Source organism: Hemiscyllium ocellatum, chromosome 7, assembly GCF_020745735.1.
Source record: "Hemiscyllium ocellatum isolate sHemOce1 chromosome 7, sHemOce1.pat.X.cur, whole genome shotgun sequence".
Lineage (NCBI taxonomy): Eukaryota > Metazoa > Chordata > Chondrichthyes > Orectolobiformes > Hemiscylliidae > Hemiscyllium > Hemiscyllium ocellatum.
Genome location: NC_083407.1, coordinates 39346123 through 39373295, shown reverse-complemented (window position 1 = coordinate 39373295; position 27173 = coordinate 39346123). Strand labels below are relative to the sequence as shown.

Genomic DNA, 27173 nt, shown 5'->3' with positions numbered 1-27173 from the left:
CTTTGCATTCAAAAAAGTGCCACAGATTCACTCCCCTCTGAAAGAAAAAAAATCTTCCACTCTGCCTTAACTGAGTGACCCCTGAAACATGAAATTATGACCTCTAGTCATGGACTTTCCCTAAAGGGGAAACAACTGCTTGGCATGGCTCATTCAGTTCAGTTTCTGGTAACTTGTAACCTATTGATGTTAATGGTGGGAGATTCAGCAATGGTAATGCCGTTTCAGGCAGGGAGACATGGTTCGAATCTCTGGTGGAAATGGCCATTGTCTGGCACTTGTGGAATGATACTTGCCACTTTTCAGGCCAAGTCTGAAATGAGGTCAGGAATCTAACCTGTGCATCTGTAAGCAGTTGCTCCTTGATAGCACTGTTAACAATCCTTTCAGTCACTGATGGAGAGTCAACTAATAGCATGGTAATTGGCCTTTTTGTAGACAGAACATAGCTAAGCAATTTACCACATTGCTTTGGTGCTGTACTATTTGATTAGGGTATAGCAAGTTTTCAAGGACAAGTCTTCAACACAATTGCTGGAATATAGTCAGGGTACATAGTCTTTCAGTAGCCAGTGTCTTCAACCATTTTTTCATATCACTCGGTGTGAATTGAATTGATTGAAGACTGACCACTCAGTTCTTGACACTTGGGACCTCAGGAGGAAGTTGTCTAAGTAAAAACAATGACTGTAGATGCTGGAAACCAGATTCTGGATAAGGAGTGCTGGAAAAGCACAGCAGTTCAGGCAGCATCCGAGGAGCAGTAAAATCGATGTTTGGGGCAAAAGCCCTTCATCAGGAATACAGGCAGAGTGCCTGAAGGTTGAAGAGATAAATGAGAGGAGGAAACATCACAGAAGCGCTTCACAGGAGGCTCCCAAGCACTGAGGAAGTCACCTAGACAGGGGACGAAACGTCTGCATCACAAATTCCCAGCTCGGTGAAGAGAACCACAACAACAACGAGCACCCGAGCTACAAAACTTCTCCCAAACTTTGAATGCTCTTCAAAATCAATCTCATTTAGGGTGGTGGTAGAGGTACAGAACGTTCTGAAGGGTGTAGTCTTTGTGAAGAAGCAACTTTTCTCCACAAGGAGATGGTCACTCTTCACAATATTGTCATGGATAAATGCCTTTGTGGTAAATGTACGTAGAAATAATGTAGATTTTTATCCTGTTGTTACAGTCGTGATCACACTGAATGCTGGAGGCGATTCCTTTTGCTCATGTTTATCTTTTAATGCCATGAGACAGCAAAGCTTCTGAAGCCTATGTTCAGCACACTCTGGGCAACAGCTTCCTGATTGTATTGCACTTTATTGTCACCTCTGCTGCCTTTGTCTTGTTGGCAAGGCAAGACCCACACATGCACAGTTATAATGCTATTTGTAAGGTATGATTCAGTGAGTTTGACTAGTCCCTGAGACAGGTTTCCAGATCCTTTTGGCACTGGCTGTCAGATATTGGTAAGGAGGACCTTTCAGGGTTAACATGGCTAAGTTTGCTTTTGTTTTGGGTAACAAGGTTGCTGTCATGTGCTCCATCAGATGTCATTGCTTTGTTGAGACATTTCAGCAGTTTGGTACAACTGAGTTACTATTTCAGACGGTGTTTGAGTTCACCACTTTGCTGTGAATCTGGAGTCACTTGTAGGCTTACCCAGATCAGGATGGCAGATTTCATTCCATAAACTGTATTTGTAAACCAGATGACTTCATCATAATTAACAATATTTTCATGGTTATAATTAGACATTTAGTTGCAGATTTTTTTTATATTTAAAAAAATCCCTTTTTCATCTTCTGCCTTGGATTACTAGTCCAACAATGCCAGTATACAATTTCCTCCTTCTGGCATTAATTTTTATTACAAAATGTAATTCTTACATATGGATCTCTCATTATCCGTTGGGACAGAGGGTAATACACAGTACTCTTTCTTTTTCTTGTTGTTTTGGGTGGGATATAGCCTTCTTAGAGCACCACTATCTTATCAGTTTGTATTTTAAAAGTCACTGAACTTTCAGAAATTGCAAGCAGTCCATTTATTTCAATGCACAGTCCATTGTTAATTGTAGCTTGGCATGCACGCATGTATGTTAGAGGGAAAATTCTTCTTTCTCAGCATTCTATTTGCCCTCAAATGTGCCATCCAACTTCACCTCTCACTGGCTCCAACATGCTTTTCTTTTAGAAGATCACCTCTCACAGGTCTCATTAATTCATTGCCTACTTTCCATCTAGATAAACAGATCTTGTCAGACTTTTCATTTTACGCCTTTCTCCCTGCCGTTTCCATGTGACAAGACATACCTCCCACCTTATCTCACTTGAGCCTCCTGTTCGTTCAATCATCCCCCAATATCTAACACTTATGCAATTGTGTTTTAGTACTCAATCCTGCCAAACCTTGCTGTTGTGAGCAAGATGTCTACTTCACTGTGCAAAACATTCCAGACAGTCAAGTGTATATACTTTTTATAAGGAACATTGAAAATGGTCTTTGGACCAGTTGTGCCATGAAAAACTGTTCATTCTGAAGTGAAATGGTGTTTATGCTGACCTACTCTTTCAGAGTTCACCTGTCGTTTGGATTATAAACTGCATGTTGGAATTTGATGAGCAAATTCCACTCTGGACTACTATTCTTAGGTTGGTTTGCATCCATAACAAACTGATTTGTGCAGAATATAGAAGAATTTTGAGACCGGATGAATTAAATTGAATTCAAAGCGGAAGCCTACTTTGCAAAACTGGGTCACCAGCATTAATCTTGCATCATGTTAACTTCATAAACTGGACATTAATATTCCTAATAGTATAAGACAGGCCCATATACAAAATGATTACAATGATGTGTAATCTTTTGGGGTCCTTAAAGGGGATTGAATAATTGGTATATGGGGACGATGCTTAAATACAATGCCCGTGATATATTGAGATTATGGTGGTGCACTTAATTGAGCTGTGCTGTTCTAACAGATTTTGGTGCAAGTGAAATGATTGCTTATTATGTTGATACAAAAATAAAACTTTTGGCTCATGTTTCACAGCAACAATCCTCTTTAAGAACTGTTTCTCTTTTCCTTTTTCAGCTGTCTAGTTGTTACTGTGCTCCAGGTCAGTACCCCCATTCTAATCAACAGTATCGACCTGTAGCCCCTATCCATTACAACACTCAGCAGAACCAGCCATTGTCACAAACTGCCCAGCAAACAGGTTGGTTTCTGTTTGTGCTCATTCTCTTTCTTGTTTTCAAATCTGTGTTTGAATCTAATCACTTACATTTTTCATTTTAATTGATCATCTAAAGTCCTTGGAATAATGAATCCTGAGAACAGAGGAAGTTAAAGAATTATGCTGTTGCTCCCATTTATTATTTCCCCCCAAAAATGGGCTTAAATCATGCTATTGCACCATTTTGTGAAAATCAGAGGTGTGGAATGAACAGGCATGATTTTCTTTCAACTTGTCACCCTGTCGAATTCTATTCTGGCACATGTTTGACGGATGTTGAATATGAATTTATCATTGGTATTTCCATGAGTTGTTGAATACGAGGCCGGAGCACTGTCTGAGAGTGCTAGATTTCTCACAGTGAACCGGTCTCTTTTTCAGCTGCTTCATAATCTGCGGGAAAAATGGCGAGTTCAATGGTTTACAATATCAAGATGAAATATGGTGAAACAGATCTTGGAACGTCTCTTTTTTTTCCTAAATGCCTCAATAAGATGTTGCTAACTGAAATTCTGTGAATCTGAAGATTAATATGATTTGGTTAAAAAATAGGGATCATACTCTGCTTTAGTTTGTAATTGTAAAATACATTAAATCAAGCATATTTTCTGCTTAAAGTAAGATTGTAGAAAATTTCTTTAACTCGCACTGAATTGTCTTTTGCACCAAATACTTTTGTTATTTCTCCATTTTTGGTGATGGGAGGTGAATAAAAGCATCTAAAAATGGAATGGTGCTTGTTGTCCTGAGGAAAGGTTCTGAACCATCTATTTATCCTGCCCTGCTTTTCTCTCTTCTGGGGAAATTGATGGTCATTTGCTGCGCAGTGTTGAAGTAATTGAAACATGTACACCATTGTGCTGCAGTCTCTTGCCACTTTTAGTGTGAAGCTTATCTGGAGCATTGTTTAAAATAGAACATTGTTCTTGGGTGTTCATATTAATAGAGAATGCGATGCTGTTTGTCTGAGACACTCTTGTCGCTTAGTGGTAGTATTCCTGCCTCTGTCCCAGGAGACCCACATTCAAATCCCATCTGCTCCAGAGATGTGTGAGATCATTTCCAAATAGGTTAATTGGAAAGTAATGCTGTTTTCTGATGTTTCTTAATTTAAAATTTTACTGAATGGTTGAAACGTCTCCAGTTGTGATTTTAAAAGATTGAATTTGTTTAAAATGCAGGAATAATTACTTGGTATTTTGTACCATAACATGGTTTGTAATTTTTGTCACTTATTAATTCCTATATCAAATTTATACTTTGGGTTTGTAAACTGGTGTTGAAATATCTCTCTGGAGTAGTGGTACTTCAGCTTACAAACCTAAAGTATAAATTTGCCATTTGAATTAAATAGTGACCACAATTACAAACCATGTTATCGACACAAAATACCTAATAACTACAACAGCAAATATATAACAGTAAATAGTAGCGATAATATGATACAAAAATATATTTTCTAATTCGTCTGAACTCTGTTTATGTTCAACCTATTCAATTATGTTTTCATGTTTTGACTACTCTGAAGCAGGTGGAACTTGAACAAAGAACATTAGAGCACAGGAACAGGCCCTTCGGCACATGATTTTGGGCCAAACATGCTGCCAAATTAAACTAATTTCTTCTGCCTGCCCTTGGGTCATATCCCTCCCATTCCTTGCATATTCATGTGCTTATCTAAAAGTCTCTTAAATGCCCCATTGCAGATGCATTGACTATACCCTCAAGGTAAAAAATAACTTGTCCCTCACCACCTCCTTTGAATTTAACCCCCTTCACCTTTAAATGCATGAACCCAATTTTAGACACCAGTTCTGGGGGCAAGAGATTCTGACAGTCATCCCCATCTATGCATCTCCATAATTTTATAAACTTCTATCAAATCTCCCCTCAATCTCTGCTGCTCCAGAGAAAACAACCTCCGTTTTTCTGGCGCCTCGTTATTGCTCATACTCTCCAATCCAGGCAGCATCCTGGTAAACTTCTTCTGCAATCTCCAAAGCCTCCATATCCTGTTATGTGACCAAAATTGAACACAATACTCAAATGTGGCCTGACCAAAGTCTTAGAAAGCTGCAACATGACATCCTAATTCTTGTAATGAGTTTCCTGACCAATAAAGGCAAGCATGCCAAACACCACCTTTAACACCGTACAAGTTGCGTTACCACTTTTGGGGATCTGTGGATCAGAACTCCAAGATGCCTCTGTATATCAGTGCTGTTCAGGGTCCTGCCATTAGCTGTATATGTTTCCTTAGCATGTGATCCTGCGAAGTGCACCTGGATCAAACTCCATCTGCCATTTCTTCACTCATATCAGCAACAGATCTGTATTTTGCTGTATCCTTTGACAACCTTCCATACTATCCACAACTCCACCAATCTTTGTATCGTCTGCAAATTTACTAACTTACTCATCTGTGGTTTCCTAGGTTGTCCCTATTTTCCTTTCTTGAGCAAAGAAATGACGTTAGCTACACGCCAGTCCTGAAATCTCTCCAGTGGCTATTGAGAATATAAAGATCTTGGTCAAGACCCCAGCAATCTCCCCTTTTGCCCTCTCAGTAACTTAGGATAGATCCATTGGGCCCTGGGGTCTGAGCCACCTGAATGCTGACACCCCACTTCTTCCTTGATCTCAAAATGCCCAGCATATTCGCATGCTCCACACAAACCTCACTCTCCTCCATAGTCTTCTCCTGGGTGCATACCGATGCTCAGTACTCATTTAGGATCTCACCCACATTCTCTGCTGCTGAGCAGAAGTGCCCTCCTTTATATTTGAGTGGCCCTATCTTTCCCTAGTTGACCTCTTTATTTTTAATGTAAGTACAGAATGCCTGAGGATTCTATTTAACCTTAGTTGGCAAGGTCATTTCATGGCCTCTTCTTGCTCTCCTCATTCCCTGCTTGAGTTCTTCCTGAACTCTTTATATTTCTCACTGACCCTGTCCAATTTTAGCTTCCTAAAACATACATTTGATTTTTTTTTTCCTTTTTGATAAAATTCTCAACCTTCCTCATTACCAAAAAGTCCCTTACCTTGCGAGCCTCATCCTTTCTCTACTGCTGGTCTAAAAAGCTCATATTCCATTAAGGAGTGAGTACTATTGCACCACAAGAGCTCTCCTAATTATCTAGGCCTTGGTTACTTTAAGCAACCTTTTGGACATGAGATGACGCATCTCTGGCACAGGTGAGACTGCAGCCAAGACTTTCTGGCTTAGAGGCATGGGCTCCTCCATTGTGCCACAAAAGCTTGAAAACACATTTTGTTTTGTGGTGGACCCACCATCAAATCCTCTAACTAATGAACAAAACAAATGAACACTGCTGGTGGCAAATCCCAGCTCTCTCTTTGATTCATGTAGGACTTGAACCTCGGCCTTCTGACTCACAGAAAGGCACACTACCATTTCTCCACACGAGTCAGCTTTTTTTTTTAGGGAGTGCTTTCATGCACAACTGAACACTTTTTATCCCCCCTACAAGGACCTTTTTGTTCTCATCCCCAGAAGTGTTATTACACAACCGACTGGCGCTTTTCCTCCACTAAATCACTGGTGATACTTCACTTATTTTCGGAAGTGTTTCCAATTATCCGTGTTTCCAATTAATCAATTTATGTGCAAAGCCTGGGAAGGTCGATGCAAAACCACTAGCGTGATGGAGAAAGCCAAGTGAGAAGGAGGTGATTAATCCATAATTGAGTTAGATGAGGAAATTAGGCATTGTACCTCTCCGAGACTCACTTTTCTCTACTGCAAGTGTATTGGTGGAAACTGCATGCTGCATCTTAAAGACAACACCAGCTGTCTTTATTTTTATGTATCTATCTCCTAATCGCCCTGTTCGGAGATATTACTGCACACCTTTGGAGCTGGTGAGACTTGAACCTTGATCTCTTGGTGCCACAAGAACCCCAAGACCCAATTCTTAATTAAAAATTCCATTGAGCACCACCTGGACTGAATCAAGTCTGGAGATATCTGGTTTAGCATTTGGGGTGGTAATGTCACTTAAGAACCCAGATTTCAAGTTTCATAGAGCTAATTATGGTACAGTGGTAGTGTCCCTACTTCTGAGCCAGGACACCTAGTTCAACTCCCACCTGCTCACATCTCTAAACTGGTTGATTTGAAAATATTATCTGACTTACCCATAAATGGACCTGCTGTGTTGTTGTTCTGCTTGTCTGTAATGCAAATTTGGATGCATCACAATTTCCTTTGCAATACTGAGACTATTGAAGTTGTTAGATACCATAAAGTACTGCAAAAGTCAAAACTATCAATTGTTATATTTTCTAACAAAAAGTCTTCTGAGCAAAGCATAAACAAAGCAAAATTAGCAAGAATTAGATGAGCTATTGATGCAACTGACCAAAACCGCATTCAAAGAAGATACAATTCTGCTTTAAGTAAAATACACAAAAATTGAATAGAGTTTTGTCAGAAGAATTGTTATTTTTACTAAAATGACATCTATGCAAGTGTTCTTTAATATGAAAGGCAAGTTACTTTGAATGAAATATACTCGATGTTTTGCTTCTGAATAAAACTATGTAATTTAAGAGAGAAATGTAATTTGAAGGTACCACGTGATATAATAGGGAATTAACTAAAAAAAATCCACATTTTGAAAGTTTTCATGTTATCAAATAGAATTTGAACTTAGTTTTTCTTGCAGTGCCATTTTACCAATACTCCTGTTTCAAGGCATTATAAATCCTTCATATTATTTGGGAAGTGCCTAGTTTGTGGGAGAAATGGACTAAATTGCAAATCTGGAATTGTGTTGTTGCAGGCTTTCAAGCAGTGATGTCAATGTCAAGTCAACAGCAGAGCTATCAGGGCTTGGTTACTGTTCAGCCTCAAAATCAAAATGTTGTGAGTGGCCAACATAGCAATGTGGGCAGTCAGATGCAAAGCATGATGATACAGTATCCTTCAATGCAGTCCTATCAGGTATGTTTTTTTAAAGTGATTTTTATTTGCCTATCTTGTCATCTACTTCAGGAAATAGTAAAATTTGAAGGTAATGGTAAATATAGATGATTTTTGTTCAAAGTACCAAGATGTGTCCCAGGCCTCAACCAGTTGTTTTACTGAGGATGGCTAATCTTTTGATTTAAAATAATCAGCTGTGGTACTAACATGTAACCTCACATTCCATCCTAGTTGCTCCACTAACATATCCTGGTGCAGAAATAGCAGGTGCCATAACATCACTGCAGTCTGTTAGCCTCCCTAAGGTCAATGCATGCTCGCTAATCACATTATAGAATAGAGAACCTGTGCCCCCACAAACACAGTCTCCCCTCCCTCCTCCAGTCTGATGATGTTTGGAACAATTGACAATCACTTTGCAGTTAAGCTGTTAAATATTCCCTGAAATTGAAAGGTTTTAAAAAATCAGTTTTTTAGAGAGTGATACCAGCAGTGCAATACCCCTAGATTCCTGTGACAATGTAGTCGTGAGCTATGTTTTGAACTCCTCCAGTCCATACAGTGAAGATGTTTCCACAGTACTAGTAGGTAGAAAGTTCCAGGATTTTGTGCCGGTGATTTTATCTACATCAAATGGTGTGCATCTTCTTGGAAAATGTTCCCAGAGATGCCTTGGCAATTTGGTGCAAGAACAGCGTCACTTGTGCATGTTACAGACAGGACACATTGATCTATGATGAAAATGGAGTGCTAACCAAGCAGATGATTATGTCCTGAATAATGTGAAGCCCCCTCAGTATTATGATTAGATTGGATTCTCTACAGTGTGGAAACAGGCCCTTCAGCCCAACCAGTCCACACTGACCCTCTGAAGAGTAACCCACCCAGATCCATTTTGCGAACACTATGGGCAATTTTAACATGGCCAATTCACCTGACTTGCACATCTTTGGATTGTGGGAGGAAACCGGAGCACCCCGAGGAAACCCACGCAGACAGTGGGAGAATGTGCAAGCTCCACACAGACAGTCGCCCGAGGCTGGAATTGAACCTGGGACCCTGGTGCTATGAGACAGCAGTGCTAATCACTGTACAACCGTGCCGCTGTCAATTGATGGAGTCCAGGAAAGGTTATTCAATGGCACTCTGCTATTACTTGTTGGTAGAGAGACTTTAAGGAATAAGGGATGAGTCTGATCATCAGATTACATAATCTCTGATCTGTTTATGTAGCCGATACATTATTATGTCTTATTTAATTAGTTGCATTTTCAATTGTGATCCATAATATATATTGATTGTGTGGTAAACCTAGCAGTGATATTGTTATTCAATATCAAGAGAATGTGAGTACGCTCTTTCAAGTTGGAAAAGTTCATTGACTGATACTTGATTTTACAAAAATTGTCCTTGCTGTTACTTGTTATCTAATAAACTTAGCTAACATATAAAATGCTTAAAAATAAACTTTGATTATTTATTGATTCTGGAATAATTTTTTGGCTTTTGGTTTCAACGCTGTCTGCAAAGCTGCAAGTTATCTTTCTTCTTACATGTTTAAAATTCAGATGTCATTAACTCCAGGCTCCCAAGGCGTGGGTCAACAGTCTTATCAGCCAATTCTAATCCCAGGTCATTCAAACCAAGGTCCTTTACCTTCTGCAGGAATGCCAGTCTATTACAGTGTTATCCCACCAAATCAACAAAATAGTATGAGGTCAGTATCTTTGAAATATTTCAAACTGTTCACTTTCATTTTCATGAAATGGATGATTTTTCGTTTTATTTCATTCCTGATTGTATCTGACCTTTCGTGTATTTTAATATCAGTAGTTCAGTCCTAATCTGAAGAATTTTAAGGAAGATTAAGGGTGCTGGGAGCAAAACAAAGAAAATTACAGCACAAAAACAGACCCTTCAACCCTCCAAGCCTGCATCAGTTCAGATCCTCCATCTAAAACTGTCACCTATTTTCCAAGGATTTGTATCCCTCTGCTCCTGGGCTGTTCATGTACCTGTCTAGATACGTTTTAAATGACGCTATCCTGTTCGCCTCTACGACCTCTGCGTAAAGAACTTCCCATTTAAACCTTTCCCCCTCACCTTGAACTCATGAGTAATTGAGCCCCCCCACGCTGCGGGGATGGGGTGTGAAAAAGCTTCTTGCTATCCATTCTGTCCATACCTCTCATGATTTTGTGGACTTCAATCAGGTACCCCCTCAACCTCCTTTGTGCCCCCTCCAAAGCATCCACATCCTTTTAGTAATGTGGCAACCAGAACTGTACACAGTATTTCAAATGTGGCTGAAGTAAAGTCCTATACAACTATCACATGACCTGCCAACTCTTGTACTCAATACCTCCGTCTGATGTAGGAAAGCATGCCAAATGCCTACTTGATCACTCTTATCGATCTGTGTTGCCACCTTGAGGGTACAATGGACCTGAACACTCAGGTCTCTCTGTGCATGAACTTTCAGCAGGGCTTTTCGATTTACCATATGGTTCACTCTAGAATTGGATCTTCCAAAATGCACCACTTCGCAATTGCTCAGATTGAACTCCCATTTTCCATTTCTCCACCCAACTCTCCAATCTGTCTATATTCTACATTCTCTGACCGTCCCCTTCACTATCTGCCACTCCACAAATTTTAGTGTCACCTGCAAGCTTGCCAATCAGACTATCTATATGTTTCCTCCAGATTATTTATGAATATCACAAACAACAGTAGTTCAAACATCGATCCCTGTGGAACACCACTGGTCGCAGTCCTCCATTTTGAGAAACTCCCTTCCACTACTACTGTCTCCCTTACCCAGCCAGTTCTCTATCCATCTAGCTCATACACGCTGGACCCCATGTGACTTCACTTTCTCCATGTGACTTCACTTTCTTCATCAGCCTACCATGGGGAACCTTATCAAACACCTTACTGAAGTCCATGTACAAGACATCTACTGCCCTTTCTTCATCAATCAACTTTGTCGCTTCCTCAAAGAAATGTTGGAGATGTGTTGAAATTTAATTTGTTAGTTCTTATGTTTGCTTAATTTCCCTTTTGTTCGGTTCCCTTCAGTCTTTTGTTCCCTCGTTAATAGCAACAAACTTGGATCTACTGCATCCATTACTACATAAAGGTTCCAATGATGCTGCAGCACCAATCTATTTGTATTCCAAATAGCAGAAGCAGCATGCAATAGATAGTTAAAGCAGTTCCACAACCAAAAGATCAGACCTCATCACTGCAGTTTTGTCACAACTGGTTGTGATTAGTGGTCGACAATTCAACAACTAACCGGAGGTCAAGGCTCCATAAATGTTCCCATTCTGAATGGTATGTGACTTCAGCATATTAGTGGGAAAGGCAATGCTGAAGTATTGTGGCAGTACTCAACCAGAAGTGCCAATTGGATTATCCATCTCAGCTTTCTCCTCAGGTCTTCAATATCATTGATGCTAATCAATTCAATTAACTGCATGTGATATCAAGAAACAGCAGAAGATGTTGGCTACTGCAAATGTTGTGCGTCATGGCAACATTAGTACTGAAATTTTATATACACCTAGCCAAGCTATTCCAGCACATCTACAACACTGACATCCATCCAACTCTGGAAAATTGTCCAGATATGTCCCAAGTTCAGATTACAGGACAAATTCAACTTAGCCACTTACCATGCTATCGGCCTACTCTTGATGACCAGTAAAGTGATGAAATGAATCATAAACACTGCTAGCAAGTACCAAATATGATTAGAAATGACCTCTCACTTAGGCCAAGGGCCACTCGGCTCCCAACCACATTACAGCCTTTGTCCAAAAATGGACAAAAATGCTGAACTGCAGAAATGAGATGAGCTAGTATGGAACCAAGATGCCCTAGCAAATTTGCAGTCAGTGAAAATGGAGGTGGGGGGGGGGGGGTGCGGAGGGGTGAAAACTTTCCACTGGCCATGGTTGTTGGTGGTCAGTCACCTCAGCATCAGGAGTTTACTGCAGGAATTCATCTAGATAGTGCCAGAGGTCCAATCATCAATTTATTCGTTGCTGACCTTGTTCACTGATTGCACATAGTTCAGCACCACAGCTTCACTGAAGCAGTCCATGTACCCATGTGCAGCAATATCTGTACAATATTCAACTTGGACTAATTAGCAAGTAACATTAATGACCTCCCCAACTGCAAGGCAATGGTATTTCTAACAATAGAGAATCTAATTATCACTCATTGATGTTCAGTGGCATTGCCGTCGCCAAATCCCCCATTTTTAACACTTTGGAGTTATCATTGGTCCAGTTCAGTTTCTGGTCAGTCATGCTGACATTGTGACGACAAAAGCAGTTCAGAATATTGCTATGAATAGCTCACCACTTGTCTCCTCAATGACTGTTGCCCATCTTCAAGGCGCTAGTCAGGAGTTTGATGAAATACTCTAATCTTGTTGGAGCTGTACTTAACCAGGCAACAATCAGAAACTTGGTGATGAAGGGCAAAGTAGCTCACATAGTTGACCCTCCATCCAACGCCTTCATTCAACATTAGCTCCCTGAACCACCAATGTACAGTATAGTGTGTGTCATCTCTGCAAGATGTGGTGTAATACCTCGCCAAGGCTCCTCTAACAGCACTTTTCCAAGAAGAGTCTGCTGCCATCTGGAAGGATAAGGGCAGCAGATGTCTCTGAGCACCAAAGTCTTCAAGATCTTTCCCAAGCCATTCACTGTCCTGAGGTTGTTCCTCCTATGCCCCTTGGTCAAATCCTCCAATTCCCTAACTGACAGCTCTGTGTTCTCTTACATGCCAAGGACTGCAGTGGTTCAAGACAACAGCTCACCACCACATTTTCCATGGCAGTTTTTTAAAAAATAAAACTTGGTGTGCTAATGGAATAGAAAAAGGCAGGCAAAACTGACATCTCTATGAATTCTTAGAGTTTTAACCACTTGTCATTTATTGTTTTTAATCAAAGTTCATACTGCTTTTCCATTGCCGAATCTGATTATTGCCTATCCAAATCTCGTATTAGGTACATCCTATTTAGGAACTGAATTGAATGCCTCTCCATTGAATGTACAAAACAGTAAATGAAATTAGAGTATTAATAAAGTATTATGATTCCACTGCCCTTGTTGTGATTTACTCAGGGTTCAGGATGTTTTCCTTCAGAGACAAACTGTGAAGAACATTACCTTCCTGTTAGAACCTTAACTTAGCACTGAAATGTCCTATGCTGAAATTCCAATTGAAAATCCCACTTAAATCCCACATCCTTACTTCAACAACTCTAATTTAGCCCTGAGATGAATTCACTGCAATGGCTTCTGACCATTCATACAAGGAGCAGTCATATTGCTTTTTAAGTAAAAGTTTAGATTTGTTATAAGTACCATGTTTTGGGTTTGCCAGTTAGTTTCATCAAATTTATATATGTTGTTAGCAATGAGGTCCTGCACATTTTTCCTTGCGCCTTGTTATGATGCTACATTTTTCACTTCAGACCAGCTGTTTTTCGCAACTGTCAGTTCCAGGATCTCTTTGGAATGTCTTGTTGTTATGATTATAACTTCAAAATGCCTCACACCTTGGTATTTTATTTTATTTCTGTTAAAATAGATTGCACCTGATCAAAGTGGAAAACAATTACCTTTGGCATTAAAAGATCTGCAAAGTGTAACAAAGAAAAGTTAACTTTTATATCTTTGAACGGAGTGGAGCTAGTTCTTCTGATCCAAATCTAGATTAGTTTTAATACAAAGCGTACATTGTCTCTCTTTTAAAGTTCATCAGTAGGTTATCTGCAACCTCCAGGAACTGATCAGATGCAATTCCCTCGGCCATCTTCCCCATGCAATTCTCAACAGCTACAAAGCCAACAATGTGCAGGTGAGCAAATTAACTTTGTACTTCAGATTACATTCCTATATTTAATAAATTAAATCTAGTGGTGTTAATTTTTAAAAATTTCTTTTTAAATCAAATGAAAATGATGAATTTCTGTCTTGACCTTGATGTCCTAATCCCTGCTGAAATTAGATGTTCAAATTTTGAAGCCCAAGGACACAACAGGATTAGGAAAATTAACTGGTAAATCTAACAAGCTGTCAAACATTTGAAAATGCACCTCTTCTCATGTTTGTGTGGTGTTTTTAAAATTAATAATACCATTAGTCATGAGTTTGTAAAAGCCAATCCATGTTTGACAAATTTATTCCAGTTCTTTGAGGATGGAATGTGCACAAAGGATAAAGGGAAACTAGTAGAGATGTATGTTTGGATTTCCAAAATATTCGATTAGATGCCAGATAAAAGATTACCTCACAAGATCATGAGTGTGGTATACTAGTACAAAGAGGATTGGTTAACAGTAAAGAGGTAATTGGGATAAATGGATCATTTTCAAGTTAACAAATTAATGGAATACTGTAGTATCAGTTCTGGAATCTCAAGTATTTAGAATGTGTATACGAATGATTTGGATGAAAGGATAGATTGTATTATAGATCTCTTTCCTGATAAGACAAAAAATAAGTTGGAAAGCAAATTATGAAGAGAATATATAGAGTCTGCAAATGAATAGAGGTAACTGTCAAAAGTTAACAAGTAAAGTAATTTGAGAAAGCTTGAGATTGTCTATTTGGCAGGAAGAATAGAAAAAGGCATTCTTATACTTGAATCACAATAAGACAAATGATAATCTGGCCTTTATTGCACGTCGCAAAGTCTTGCTGCAGTTCGACAAAACATTTGAGAGTATTGTGTGTAGTTTTGGTCTCCTTGTATAAGGAAGGAAATACTTGCATTGGAAGCAGTCAAGAGAATCTTCATCAGACTGATTCTTAGGGTGAAAGGTTTGACTTACAAGGAAAGATTAAGCAAGTTGGGACAGGTGTTTAGAACAATGTGGGGTGACCTTTCTGAAATATATAAGATTCTGGTGTCTTTAATGGAGCATTTCCTGGAAGGATGTTTCCCTTGTAGGTGAAGTCTAGAACTGAAGGGTACAACTTAAAAATTAGAGTTTCCATTCAAAATTGATATAGGAGGAATTTCTTCACTAAAGCTTATCAGTCTGTGGAATTGTTTTCCTCAGTGAGCAGTGGAGGCTGTGTCATTGAATACATTCAAATCTACATTAGATTTCTATCAACAGGGAAATTCAAGATAATGAAACATAGCCAGTGAGTGAATGTCAGGTCTCACTTGGGTCTGCTGTGAACACATGATAAAACATGCTGGATGAATTATTTTAGCACTTTTTAAAAATTAGATTCCCTACAGTATGGACACAGGCCCTTCGGCCCAACAATTTCAGATGATCTGTTCTAATGATCTTACACAATACACATGCTCTTCAAAGGCAAAAATGTTATTAAAATTTGATGGACTTTGCTGGGATTTTCGTAGAGACTTTGTTTATAAATTTGAATGCATTCAAATTTATCATGTTATTAGAGTAGAATTGATGCATTTCACATACTTCTGTGTGCTTTGGTACAGTCTTAACTCACTTAAAAGCTGAACTTGTTTTTTTTAACTCCTGATGTAGAATGCCATGAGAGATCAGTTAAGACCATCACAAATCATTATATTGATGAAGTACACCCTGCTGCCAATTAAAATTTGAAAATTGAACAAAGTGCAGCACTTAACTCTGCCAGTGATCATAAATGGAATTATATTTACAAATGTGTTTTCAAACTCTATAAAAACAAAAATAATAAGCTTGTCAGAATCCTCATCATTAGTTCAGCCACATGAGCTCAAAATAACAGCAGTTGCAGTGACAAGGTTGAAAATCACATGATTTAGTCTAAGCAACATTGCAATCTATCATCCTTAACTGAGTTCACTTTAGTATAATGTTTAACTCTACTTCAGAATGGTAATTTTAAGTGTGACAATACCTTTTTTTTAAAAGACTGTTTAAGCTTATCAAATGGTTGTTGTCTGTTCCAAATTTAAGTCTGCAACTTTGCCAATACGTGTAAGCATTTTTAGCAATTCTTTATATGCTGAGTTGATTCAGATGGATCAATGTTTCAGCTGTTTTTGTCAGCTGTTTTATCTATACAATAATAGGTATATATAAATGGACTGTAGTTGCTTCTTGAGAACTAGTTTCATTAAATTGGCTGGTCATTGCTGTATTATCTCTCCTTTTAGACTGAGTTCTGAGTTTTTAATCACTTATTTTCTATTTAACTTTCACTTGAATCTCTGACTACCTTTGGATGCTGGATCCTCAATCAATCTTCCTCTGTAACTTAATTAAAAAATGTTAAATCATTTCTGACTGTTTGTTTATATTTGAGTTTTAAATCTATCCAGAAAGGTGTTGTCTATTTCACAAAAATCATTAAAAATATAAGACAATACACTGATTGATATCTCCTGGCTTTTATGATCAACTTATGAAGGATCCTTTTGGTCCTTGATGTGCTGTTAAGTCTGGCAGTAATGCACATTTGTGCTGCTATTTTTATCATTACCTGTGAAAGGCCTTTGTCCAAAATTTATCAAAGGCTGCCCTTGGTCACTTCAGTCTAACTGTTTTTCCCTCTTGGTTCATAAACTGTTTGAAATGTGGGCAAAATAATTTATTTTGGTTCCTGCATTGCTGTGGTTTGTACCTAATTAATTCACAATAACTTGCTTTTTAAGAATTGCCTTGTCTCATATTAAATTGATTTTTAATCTTGTCCTTTTTTTTTCGCTTGTGACAATATTGCAAATTTTCTTCAAGGGGTTGCACTCGAAATTTTCAAGTATCTCAGTCCCTTCAGTTACATGTAAAAGTTTTTCATATTTTGGAAATGACAGTATAGTTTTCCTGGCATTCTGAGTAAAGCATAATGGGATTGGTTCTGGGTACACCAAATCTTAACATATTGCAAAAAGAAATTTAGCATGACAAAACCGAACTCTCCGTTCCAGCACCTTTTCTTGGTCAAATCTTCGCTGCCTCGGTGTTGCTGGTCTCTTTGTTTGTTTGATATTCAGTTCTAGATGTGCTGTAATTTGCTGCAATTAACAATTCCTCCTTTGTTAGCCATAGCTACAACTCCAGCCCCTCCCCATCAAATTCAACCTCTGTTAGTCCTACAAATATTCCAGAACTCCTCATTTCTTTAGTTCTGGTCTATTGTGTAGCTCCATTCCCTTACTATTGAAAAACCATGCCTTAAAGTCTAAGTTGCACTCATCATTTACCAAAGCTCCCCTGTCTTTCCATGTTTTTCCTTAAGTTCCTATTCAAAATTTACTTCTTTGACCTAGCCCTCTTTAGCTCAATATCATTTGTATTCAATTAGACTGTCAATCTCCAACATGTATAGCACAGAAGAGGCCATTCGGCCCATTGTTTCTATACTGGTGCAACAAACATTTGATTAGATTAGATCACTTACTGTGGAAACAGGCCCTTCAGCCCAACAAAGTCCACACCGACCCGCCGAAGCGCAACCCACGCAGACCCATTCCACTTCATTTACACCTTCACCTAACATTACGGGCAATTTAGCATGGGCAATTTAGCATGGCCAATTCACCTAACCTGCACATTTTTGGATTGTGGGAGGAAACCGGAGCACCCGGAGGAAACCCACATTTCCCACCTCAATCCTGTTTTGCAGTTTTTAGCCTATAACCTTGGAGTCTATGGATGCAATTGAACATCCAGATACTAGTTAAATGTTAGAAAAACTTCTGACTCAGTTACCCTTTCTGATAGTGAGTTCCAGACTCTCTCAACCTTCTGAATGATTAACAATTCTCCTTAGTTCCTCTCCTAGCCTATACCATTTACATTACATGTTTGCCCCCGATTACTAACCCTTCTGTAAATGGAAAAAGTGCTTTCCTATTCAGCCTAACCTTGCCCCTTGTATTCTTATGCACCTCTATCAGGTCCCCTCTCAGCTTTCACTACTCGAAGGGAAACACATCCAGCTCAGACATTCCAGCCTGAACAGCATTTTGATAAGCTTCCTCTGTGCCCCCTCTTGTGCAAAATTACATCCTTCTTTGTGTGTTGACCAGGCTGTGTGCAAAACTCCAGTTGTGGCCTAATCGGCATTTTACACAGTTCCAGCATAACCTCCTTGCTCTTGTATTCTGTACCTCAACTAAGAAAGAGATATTCCTCCACTATATAACCATATTCCTCAACAAGCTTATTTACTTGCCCTGCCACCTTCAGGAATCTGGATATGTGCAACACTTGTATCTTCAGTACCTTCGAGAATTCCACCCTTCGTAGTACAATGCCTTGCTTTGTCAGCCTTCCCCAAATGCATTACCACACACTTGCTGGGTTGAATTCCACTTTCCACTGCTCTGCCCATTTGGCCAGTTTGTTAATATCCTTATTTGAGGTTTTGCAGCTATCCTCTCAATTTACCATCCTACTAACTTACAACTGCAAACGTCTTGATCATACATTTATATCAAGTCATTGATATACATCACAAAAGGCATGAGTCCCAGTATCTCACACTGCTGCTGAAAACAGACTTCATCTTAGAAGCATTCCTTGACAAGCACTGTCTGCTTCCTTCATGTCCACTAATTTTAGATCAAAAGTACCACTTCTACTTGCATCCTGTGGGTTCTCACTTTTTTTGACCAGTCTGCTATGAAGGACCTTGTTAAAAAGCTTTAAGATCAATGTATACCACATTACATGTGTTTCCCTCATCAAATGGTGAAGTGATTGCACAATGGTATTATAACTAGTCTAGTAATCTGGAGAGGAGAAAGTGAGGTCTGCAGATGCTGGAGATCAGAGCTGAAAATGTGTTGCTGGAAAAGTGCAGCAGGTCAGGCAGCACCCAAGGAACAGGAAATTCGACGTTTCCGGCATAAGCCCTTCATCAGGAGTCCTATGAAGGGCTTATGCCCGAAACGTTGAATTTCCTGTTCCTTGGATGCTGCCTGACCTGCGCTTTTCCAGCAACACATTTTCAGCAGTAGTAATCTGGAGACCCAGATAACGATCTGGGTTTGAATCTTACTGTGGCAGATTGTCGAGTTGAGCTCATTTAAAAATATGGAATTTAAAAGTCGAATAAAACCATTGTCATAGATTCAAGTCCTTTAGGGAAGGAAACTACCATCTTTCATGGTTTGGCCTACATGTGACTCCAGATCCACAGCAATGTGGTTGACTCTCAACTACCCTCTCTATAATTAAGAATGAGCAATGAATGCTAGTCTAGCCAGTGACACACACATCCTGTTTTGAGTTTAAAAAATATTTTTCTGGTTACTTTCTCAAAAAAAGTTTGAGCAAATGTGTCAAACACAATGTTCCCTTGAAAAATTCATGCTAACTATCCCTGATGATGTATATTCTATCCATCCAAATTATTTCTGATAATTTCCCCAAGATCAAAGTTAGACTGACTAGCCTATAATTTCCTGACCAATCCCTTTTTTTTTAATAATAGATAACATTAGCAGTCTTCCTCCAGCTGTAGTCTGACATGAGTTGAAAATTACTGCCGGGGCCCCTGATATTTCTTCCTTTGACTTAGTCAACAGCCTGGGAAGCATTTCATTATGCTTTGAGTTATCCAGTTTTTAAGGCTGCTGAACCCACTAGTACCTCCCCTCTGTTAGTTTGTTTTAATATTTCACAGTCCTCCATCCTGACGTCTGTACTTACATTGTCCTTTTCCATTGTGAAGATAGAGAGTGTTCATTAGGACTGAGCCTGCACGTCCTGGATCCAAATACAAGTTACCTCTATGGTCCCGAATGGTTCCTACTCTTTACCTAGTTATCCTCTTGTTCTTTATATACACTTTCATATTTACAAAGTCCTGTGAAGCTGCTTGGGATGCCATCCTAAAGTGTTTTATAAATTGAAAACTATTGCTGTTATCATTAATATCAATGCATTGAATACTTATCATTAACTCTTAATAAACTAGTGAAGGAATATCGCTGCCAAATATGAGAGAAAAACATAAAATGGCACAAAAAGGCAGTCATTCTGGTTGACAATCATTAAGCTTAGTATTTGCCATCTAGTTAGACATTTCTGAACGTGTATCATTGCCAGATGGAAAATCTATTTGGCATCAGCAATTCTCCAGCACCACTGAGAATTGTGGGCACCTCACCCATTCACTTAAACAAGAAGCAAAACACAATTGATCCTGCCAAGGAGAAGCACTGGTCAGCAATACTACAGTTCCCAATCTCAGCTTAACTGATTTGAAGAATGAGTTCCTTGGACATAGATATGCTTCCTTGAGCAATTGGTCATACTTCATTGAATTTGATTGAACACCGTTGCTGTTTCCACGAAAAGACAGACTTAACTTCCATAACCAAGCAAATGGTTAACTTGTCCCATCAGAATTTTTAATTGGAAATGGGCTTGTTTGAGAAGAAGAAAAATCCATGCTCTATGATTTGAAACAACCAGGTCCTGTGGCTATATACTGTGGAAGTAAGAGACCATCTGCAGCATTGCTGATCTGCAACATGATGACAACATTTTTTGTGTGCATGTTAGGCAGGTGATTTTCCACAGAACCACTCAAGCTAGGCTTTACTCCCATGGTGTCTGGAGGATGCAGACCATTTCAAAGAATGAAAACTCTAGAAGGTAGGAAATCGATTAAAATCTGATGTCTGAGTAATTGTTTTGCCAAATGTCTTTCATTATTTTGCAAATAGACTCAGACAAAAATAACGGTTTTAGATTTAAACGAACTGATAAATTTGGTATTCGCATTGAAGAAGTCAGGAAATAAAATTGTTTAAATTGCTGCTTATACATCTTTAGTCCATTTTGGAAAAATTTTCACGCATTGACCCTCCTCCCTCCTTTTTTATGGAAATGTTGACTGCTGGAATATTTTTCATGGGTCCCAATTTTATATAGAATATGCAACACCAAGAAGGTATTTCGTCTATGCTTATATTAATGCTCTGAAAATAGCTCTTTACACACCCTTCTTTTCATCTTACCAGCATAACCTTTATTCCTTTCTCCTTTGTTTATCTAGATTTGCCTTGATCTGTGCTATTTGCCTCAATTGCTTATGGTAACTAATTCCATATTGTAGTTATTAATTAGGTCAGATATGTCTCTGATTTACTTACTGGATTTATAATTGCTTGTATTGGACTTTTAGCCTTCATTTTGGTCTGCCATAAAATTGGAAATATCTATTTTTTTTATCTCTAACTGATAAAAACCTTTCCATAAGTCTAAAACCTCTATCAGCTGTCATCTTACCCTTGATTGGTATAATTTCCACATGTGTTTACCAGTTGTGTCAATACTGATTCCAATGGCCATTCTTCACCAGTGAAGCTACTCAGTAAGCTTGTCAACACAAGACTTAGCAGGGATTATACTTAATATTCACTGATCTGAACTATTTATTTCTTACTGAGATTATAATTGGATTATTAGTGAAAGAACTTACACAGGTCAGTTGTGGGGAAGTATGTATTCACTCTTTACACTGATAATTGTTTGTGTTAGGATGTTTGGCAAAAACTGCCAGTCACAGATAATCATCAGATGGACTATATTATTAATTGTCGACAACAAAGATCGCATTGGCCGCAGATTTCAACAAGTTTTTGTGCAACTAAAATCTCTGCAGCTTTTTATGACTCATATGCTGGATCACGGTTTAGGGATAGTGAGTTGGCCTTTTAGCATGGAGATGAGAAGTTTCTTCACTGTGTGAAGCCTGTGGGTTTCTCTGCGAAAGAAAGGGGTTGAGACCAAACAGTGATTGTTTTCAAGAACGCATTAGATATACTACCTGGGGCTAAAGTACATAAAGGGCACGGAGTTGGTTGATGATCTAAATTGTATTGAATAGAAGAGCAGGCTCGAAGCGTGAATCGGCGTCGAACAGGGTAGTGCTTGAAAAGCACAGTAGGTCAGCCAGCATCCAAGGAGCAGGAGAGCCAACATTTTGGGCATAAGCCTTTTATCAGGATTGTCAGGAAGGGCTGAATGGCCTACTTATCTAATTTTCTGTTTCTATGCTGTTCAACATGTTTTTGGAACTCCTAAAGTCTGATGCTTGTCTTGCAAACATTCATACTGACATATGTCAGTTGCCCAGTGGCCTGCTGCTGACTAACTTCCTGATCGGATAGTAAGCAAGCTGTCTTGAATGTCCACTTTCTTCAGGATCATGGTTGCCTTTGTAAGTGCAGAATCAACTTGTTTCTCCAAATCATTAACAAAGTACAGAAGGTAGATATGATTCTAAGGGCTGCATTCTCTCATTTGGTTATGTTGAATCTTGAAAGCTAAAAACCAAGAAGTCAGTTTGATTTGTTACGAAGATATAGAGTCATAGAGATGTACAGCTTCGGTCCAATTTATCCATTCCCACCAAATCCAACACAAACAGTGTTTCCACTTACTGGAACAGAAAAGATTTCCAGTTGGATGTGAAATAGATTTTTATTGAATAGTGATTTGTTTGTTTGTTCCATAAGGCATAGATGTCAATGCCATGTAATAAAATGTAGTTTGTTTATTCCAAAGATATAATGGTATCACATAATACAGCATATTTGCTATAGAACTGGAGCTTCACAAGCGTAACTTTGAAGTTGGGGTATATTTCCTACAACTGCAATTGCTATATCTCTGTCACTTACCTCCCAACATCACCCCCCCACCCCCACCCCCAGCATGCAAACGCAGTTGTTTTCTCTCAACCCCACAACTGACACTGTCTCATTTATCCTATATAAGTCTCTCAGTAAATGTCTTTCAGCTCTGACTTATTAATCAAGTTCAGCATTTAACCAAAAATTCAGTTTTTTGCATTGCTAACAAAGAAATGGTGAACCAGCAATTACCTGGCAAGAATTTCTAATTTCTATCGTCTGCTACTTTCTTCAAATGTTGAAATTCCTTATATCCATCTAAGATTTTAAGCACCACAGCAACCTGCAAGTTGCATGCTTCAATGTTCAGTTAAACCGTTAAATTGTATCATCATAATGTTCTGCTGTTCTTTATTTCTAGAAGTTTTGTTACTAGTAGGAGTTTATTTTTATTTTTGAGTAAATTCCCCTCTTGGGTTTTGATCTTTAATCTATTCTGTACCCAAAAAACTGTCACTCAACTTGGTAAATTAAACCTTAAATTGCCATCAAAGTCCATGTTATACCCGGTTTCCAAAGTGTTGAAAATTACATTGAAGTTCTATACCTCAATCTAATAAATATCACCAACTGACATGCTTTCTTGTAAAAGATTAGAGGATAGATTAGAATACCTACAGTGTGGAAACAGGCCCTTCAGCCCAAACAAGTCCACACCGACCCTCCGAAGAGTAACCCACCCAGAAACATTACCGTACCCTATATTTACCCCTAACTAATGCACCTAACGCTGCGGGCAATTTACATGGCCATTTCACCTGACCTGCACATCTTTGGATTGTGAGAGGAAACCAGAGCACCCGAAGGAAACCCATGCAAACACTGGAAGAATGTGCAAACTCCACACAGCCAGTCTCCCGAGGCAGGAATTGAACCTGGGTCCCTGGCACTGTGAGGCATCAGTGCTAGCCACTGAGCCACCTTGCCGTCTGGAAAGTTGGATACTTAAGTAAAGAAAACTACTCATTTCTAATTCGCATGGAAAAAGAAATGATATTCTACATTCAGTATACTGGATGGAAAAATAAGTTGTTAATGAAAATTGAATTTGACTAATTCTATCAATATACATAAGCAACATGACAACAATCATTGTTACATGATCTTAAAATCATTTTCTAAAGTTGTGTACACTTCAAAACACACACAGGATAGCATAGAACATTTCTATGCATTTCTTCAAATGCCTGACTTTTGAGTACATTAAAATCTGCAAAATGCTTTGACCAAACAGTAATTCTCCTAAATTGAAATGTCGATAATTTATTCATGATAAGCTGATAGTTTGGAGACAGGATGGGTGATAAATCCAAGAACCGAAAGTACTTGTAGAAGATAGTTTTCAGAGTGAAAGTTTACAGTTTTGTCCTCCGTAAAAGACTAGTTCATTTTTGATACATATTGATGACCTAACGTTGGATTTGTAGGACATCATTTCAAAGTTTACAAATGGCATGCAATTCAGTAAAATAGTGAAGAGCAAGGAGAATAATGATCTACTTCAGGAAAAAATAGGTGAAATCTGAATAGACAGGGCAGATGAAGTTTAATCCATAGAAATGTGATTCATTTTGGTAGGAAGAATGAGAGCCAATATGAATAACATAGATGGATGTAGGAACAGATCTGTTGACATGAGTGTACATAATCTTTGGAAGTGGCATGGAAAGTCAAGATGACTGTTGAAAAAGCATATTCGAACTTTGTCTTTTTGAACTGAGCCATAAAGTGCAACGCCACAAATTATGCTAAACGTTTATAAAGCATTGGTTAAACCCTGGCTCAAGCATTGTGCTTCAGGAAGAAAACTGTGGCCTTTGGAAAGGGTTGCAAAGGCAATTTTATCAAATAGTTTGAAGGATACAAAGTTCTAGTTCTGTGAGAGAACCTGGGCCAATTGAAAATGTTCAGAGTCGATTCAATGGAAATGTTCAAAATTATGAAGTATTCTTGTGGAGTAAATAAGGAAAAACGGGTTTCCTGACGCAGAGTCAGATTTGGCATTGATTTGAAATTATTAGTAAAAGAACTAGAGGTCGAATGAAAGGGTTCATTTTGCTCAACATCAAAAGTTGTTGAAGCAGATTAAATTATAAATTTTTAAAAAACAACTGAATGTGAATTGATAATGGAAGGTGTTTCAGGGCTACGGAGAAAAGGGAAGGAATGAGATCATATGACTCGTTCTTTCTGGCCACTTCTGGTGCTTTGTTATTCCATACTTTGAAATGCAACCTGAAGAATTGAATGAAATACTCTGGAGCAGTAGAATAATAAATGTATCATTACAGCTGCTATGACTTCACCGTGAACAGTGCTACATACTGTCTGTTTACCTCTTGCTCTTTGTTGCATTTCTTGTCAGATTTCATTTACTCTTGTAACATTTCAAAGTTCTCACAGTGCAATCAAACTCTAACAAAGCACAAGTTGATACAAATGTCAATCATATTGTGGCAATAATCAACCAAATACACAAGAGGAAACTAATGCAGTTTCAAAGGCTATGAAATGTTTTTCCTGTCATGTTCTCAAAACCCCTTAACTATGCTTATAAATTTATACTTAAGTTACTCTCCCCAGCTAACCTTGGCAATTTTAAGAATACAGACAGGCTCAGCATTGTGAACGTTCTGCCCGATTTAATAAGAGTTTCTTCAATTCTTGCCTGATGTATGCCAGATGGGCAAATTGGGTACGTTTTTTGAGAGCTACCAGCCTCTCTCGGTCCATTCCACAAACCAGATGAAGTATGAACCATCCGAAGACATCACTAGGCATATTGCTGCCAGTTTTCAAAACCTTTGGAAAATCTGTAGGCAGGTAAATAAGACACCAGATTTAAATTTAAAAATATTTAATTAATGCAAGGTTTGTGAAAGTTTGTAGCTCAGATTGAGGTTTAGGGAGGTCGTCACTGATGATATAACCTAGCCAGGTAATGAAACGTCTGGATATCAAACCTACAGCTCAGCAAGCAAACCTGCACCCTAAATATTTAAATAAATGTTCTGCCTCTCAGAAAAAGGCAGTTTGTGAGCCAATGTTGTAAACATTGTGGTAAGTGCTTTGAATTGAATTTGCATTTTCAAACATTCAGCCCTGATCTCTTCCTCATCAAGGGGGTTTAATAGCATGGTCCCTTGAGTCTGCACTCAACAGTGTTAAGGAATAAGATAAAATTAGACAAGAAGTTGCTCAAGAACTGTGCTGAAGCTGTGAAGGTACTTTAAAGTATGGATACAATTTAAAAGAGCATGCAGAGACTCATTTTACTGATAGGAGAGGGTAAAGTCGAAGCCTCTTTGTGTTGTAACTGATTTATGGTTTGAAGAGATTTTTGACTAGGGATGCTGCAGAATGGTTATTGAATGGTCTGATGTTAGGACCAAGGAAAACTGCCAGCGATTCCAGGTTAGAGAAGAGAAGGTTGAGGAAGAAAGAAGGAGGAAGGAAAAATGAAGTTTAAGGCCCATGAAGGGGGTTTAGGTGATTTTGATGAAGTCTTTGCCTTTTTTGAAAGTTGTAGGGACATGGAATTGTAAATTGAATATGGATATCTTTAATTAGAGAGATGTGGAGATAGCTATCAATATTTTTAATGAACCAGAAAAAGGTTCGCTAAGTATGGGTGCTGTAGCAGATGCTGCTCAGTTACTCCAACATGTGTGTTCTATAAGAATGGCAAAACCACCCATATTGGCAGTAAGGGGTTGAATGCTGCTGCAGTCATGAAGATCAGCATACATTTGTGAGGGAGATGATAGCAAAATTCGTAGGTGGCATTGAGGTCATTGAAACCAAGGAACAAGAATGAGTGGTATCCTAGGTAGTGATTGGTTAATTATTTTCGGGAGTTTGTTTTCATTGTAAATAATACCAATTCAGGACAGCAACTGGCGGTGGAGGCCAAATGAGAAAAGGCACTAAATACCCCAGGTATACAGTTGTAAACAGATATTAATTTGATAATTATAATTTGAAGGGAACTAACGACCTGCAAGAAGAGAAATTAAAATAGTTGCTGTAATCTTTGTGCATGAAAATGGAGAACTGAAACTTTCTAAAGCCCTTTGTTTCGATGAACAATTGCCAAAATATCCGGCCTTTTGTAGACCGGATATAACACTTTGATATGTGTAGCAAATATAAAAACTGTCAATATAAGAGCAGCAATTCCACAAAATATGTATTTTCCAAACAAAGCTTAATCTTTAATATTAGTATAAAGTTTTTAGCTGAACTGTACAGTTTTTCTGTGCCCACTGTCAATTTTTATTTATACTGTAAAGTTTGGTAGTAACATTTATTACAAAAG

The 27173-nt window shown here is 38.5% G+C and overlaps 1 protein-coding gene across 7 annotated transcripts in view; it reads left to right on the top strand.

Annotated features, from left to right (window-relative positions):
- LOC132817052 (R3H domain-containing protein 1-like) overlaps positions 1-27173 on the top strand; it is a 164384-nt gene that overhangs the window by 104012 nt on the left and 33199 nt on the right. For all 7 annotated transcript variants that reach the window (XM_060827126.1, XM_060827127.1, XM_060827130.1 and 4 more), the window contains 4 exons: positions 3096-3219; positions 8046-8206; positions 9757-9905; positions 13974-14077. In XM_060827126.1, the coding sequence (XP_060683109.1) occupies positions 3096-3219; positions 8046-8206; positions 9757-9905; positions 13974-14077 (538 nt within the window). The remainder of the gene's footprint in view (positions 1-3095; positions 3220-8045; positions 8207-9756; positions 9906-13973; positions 14078-27173) is intronic.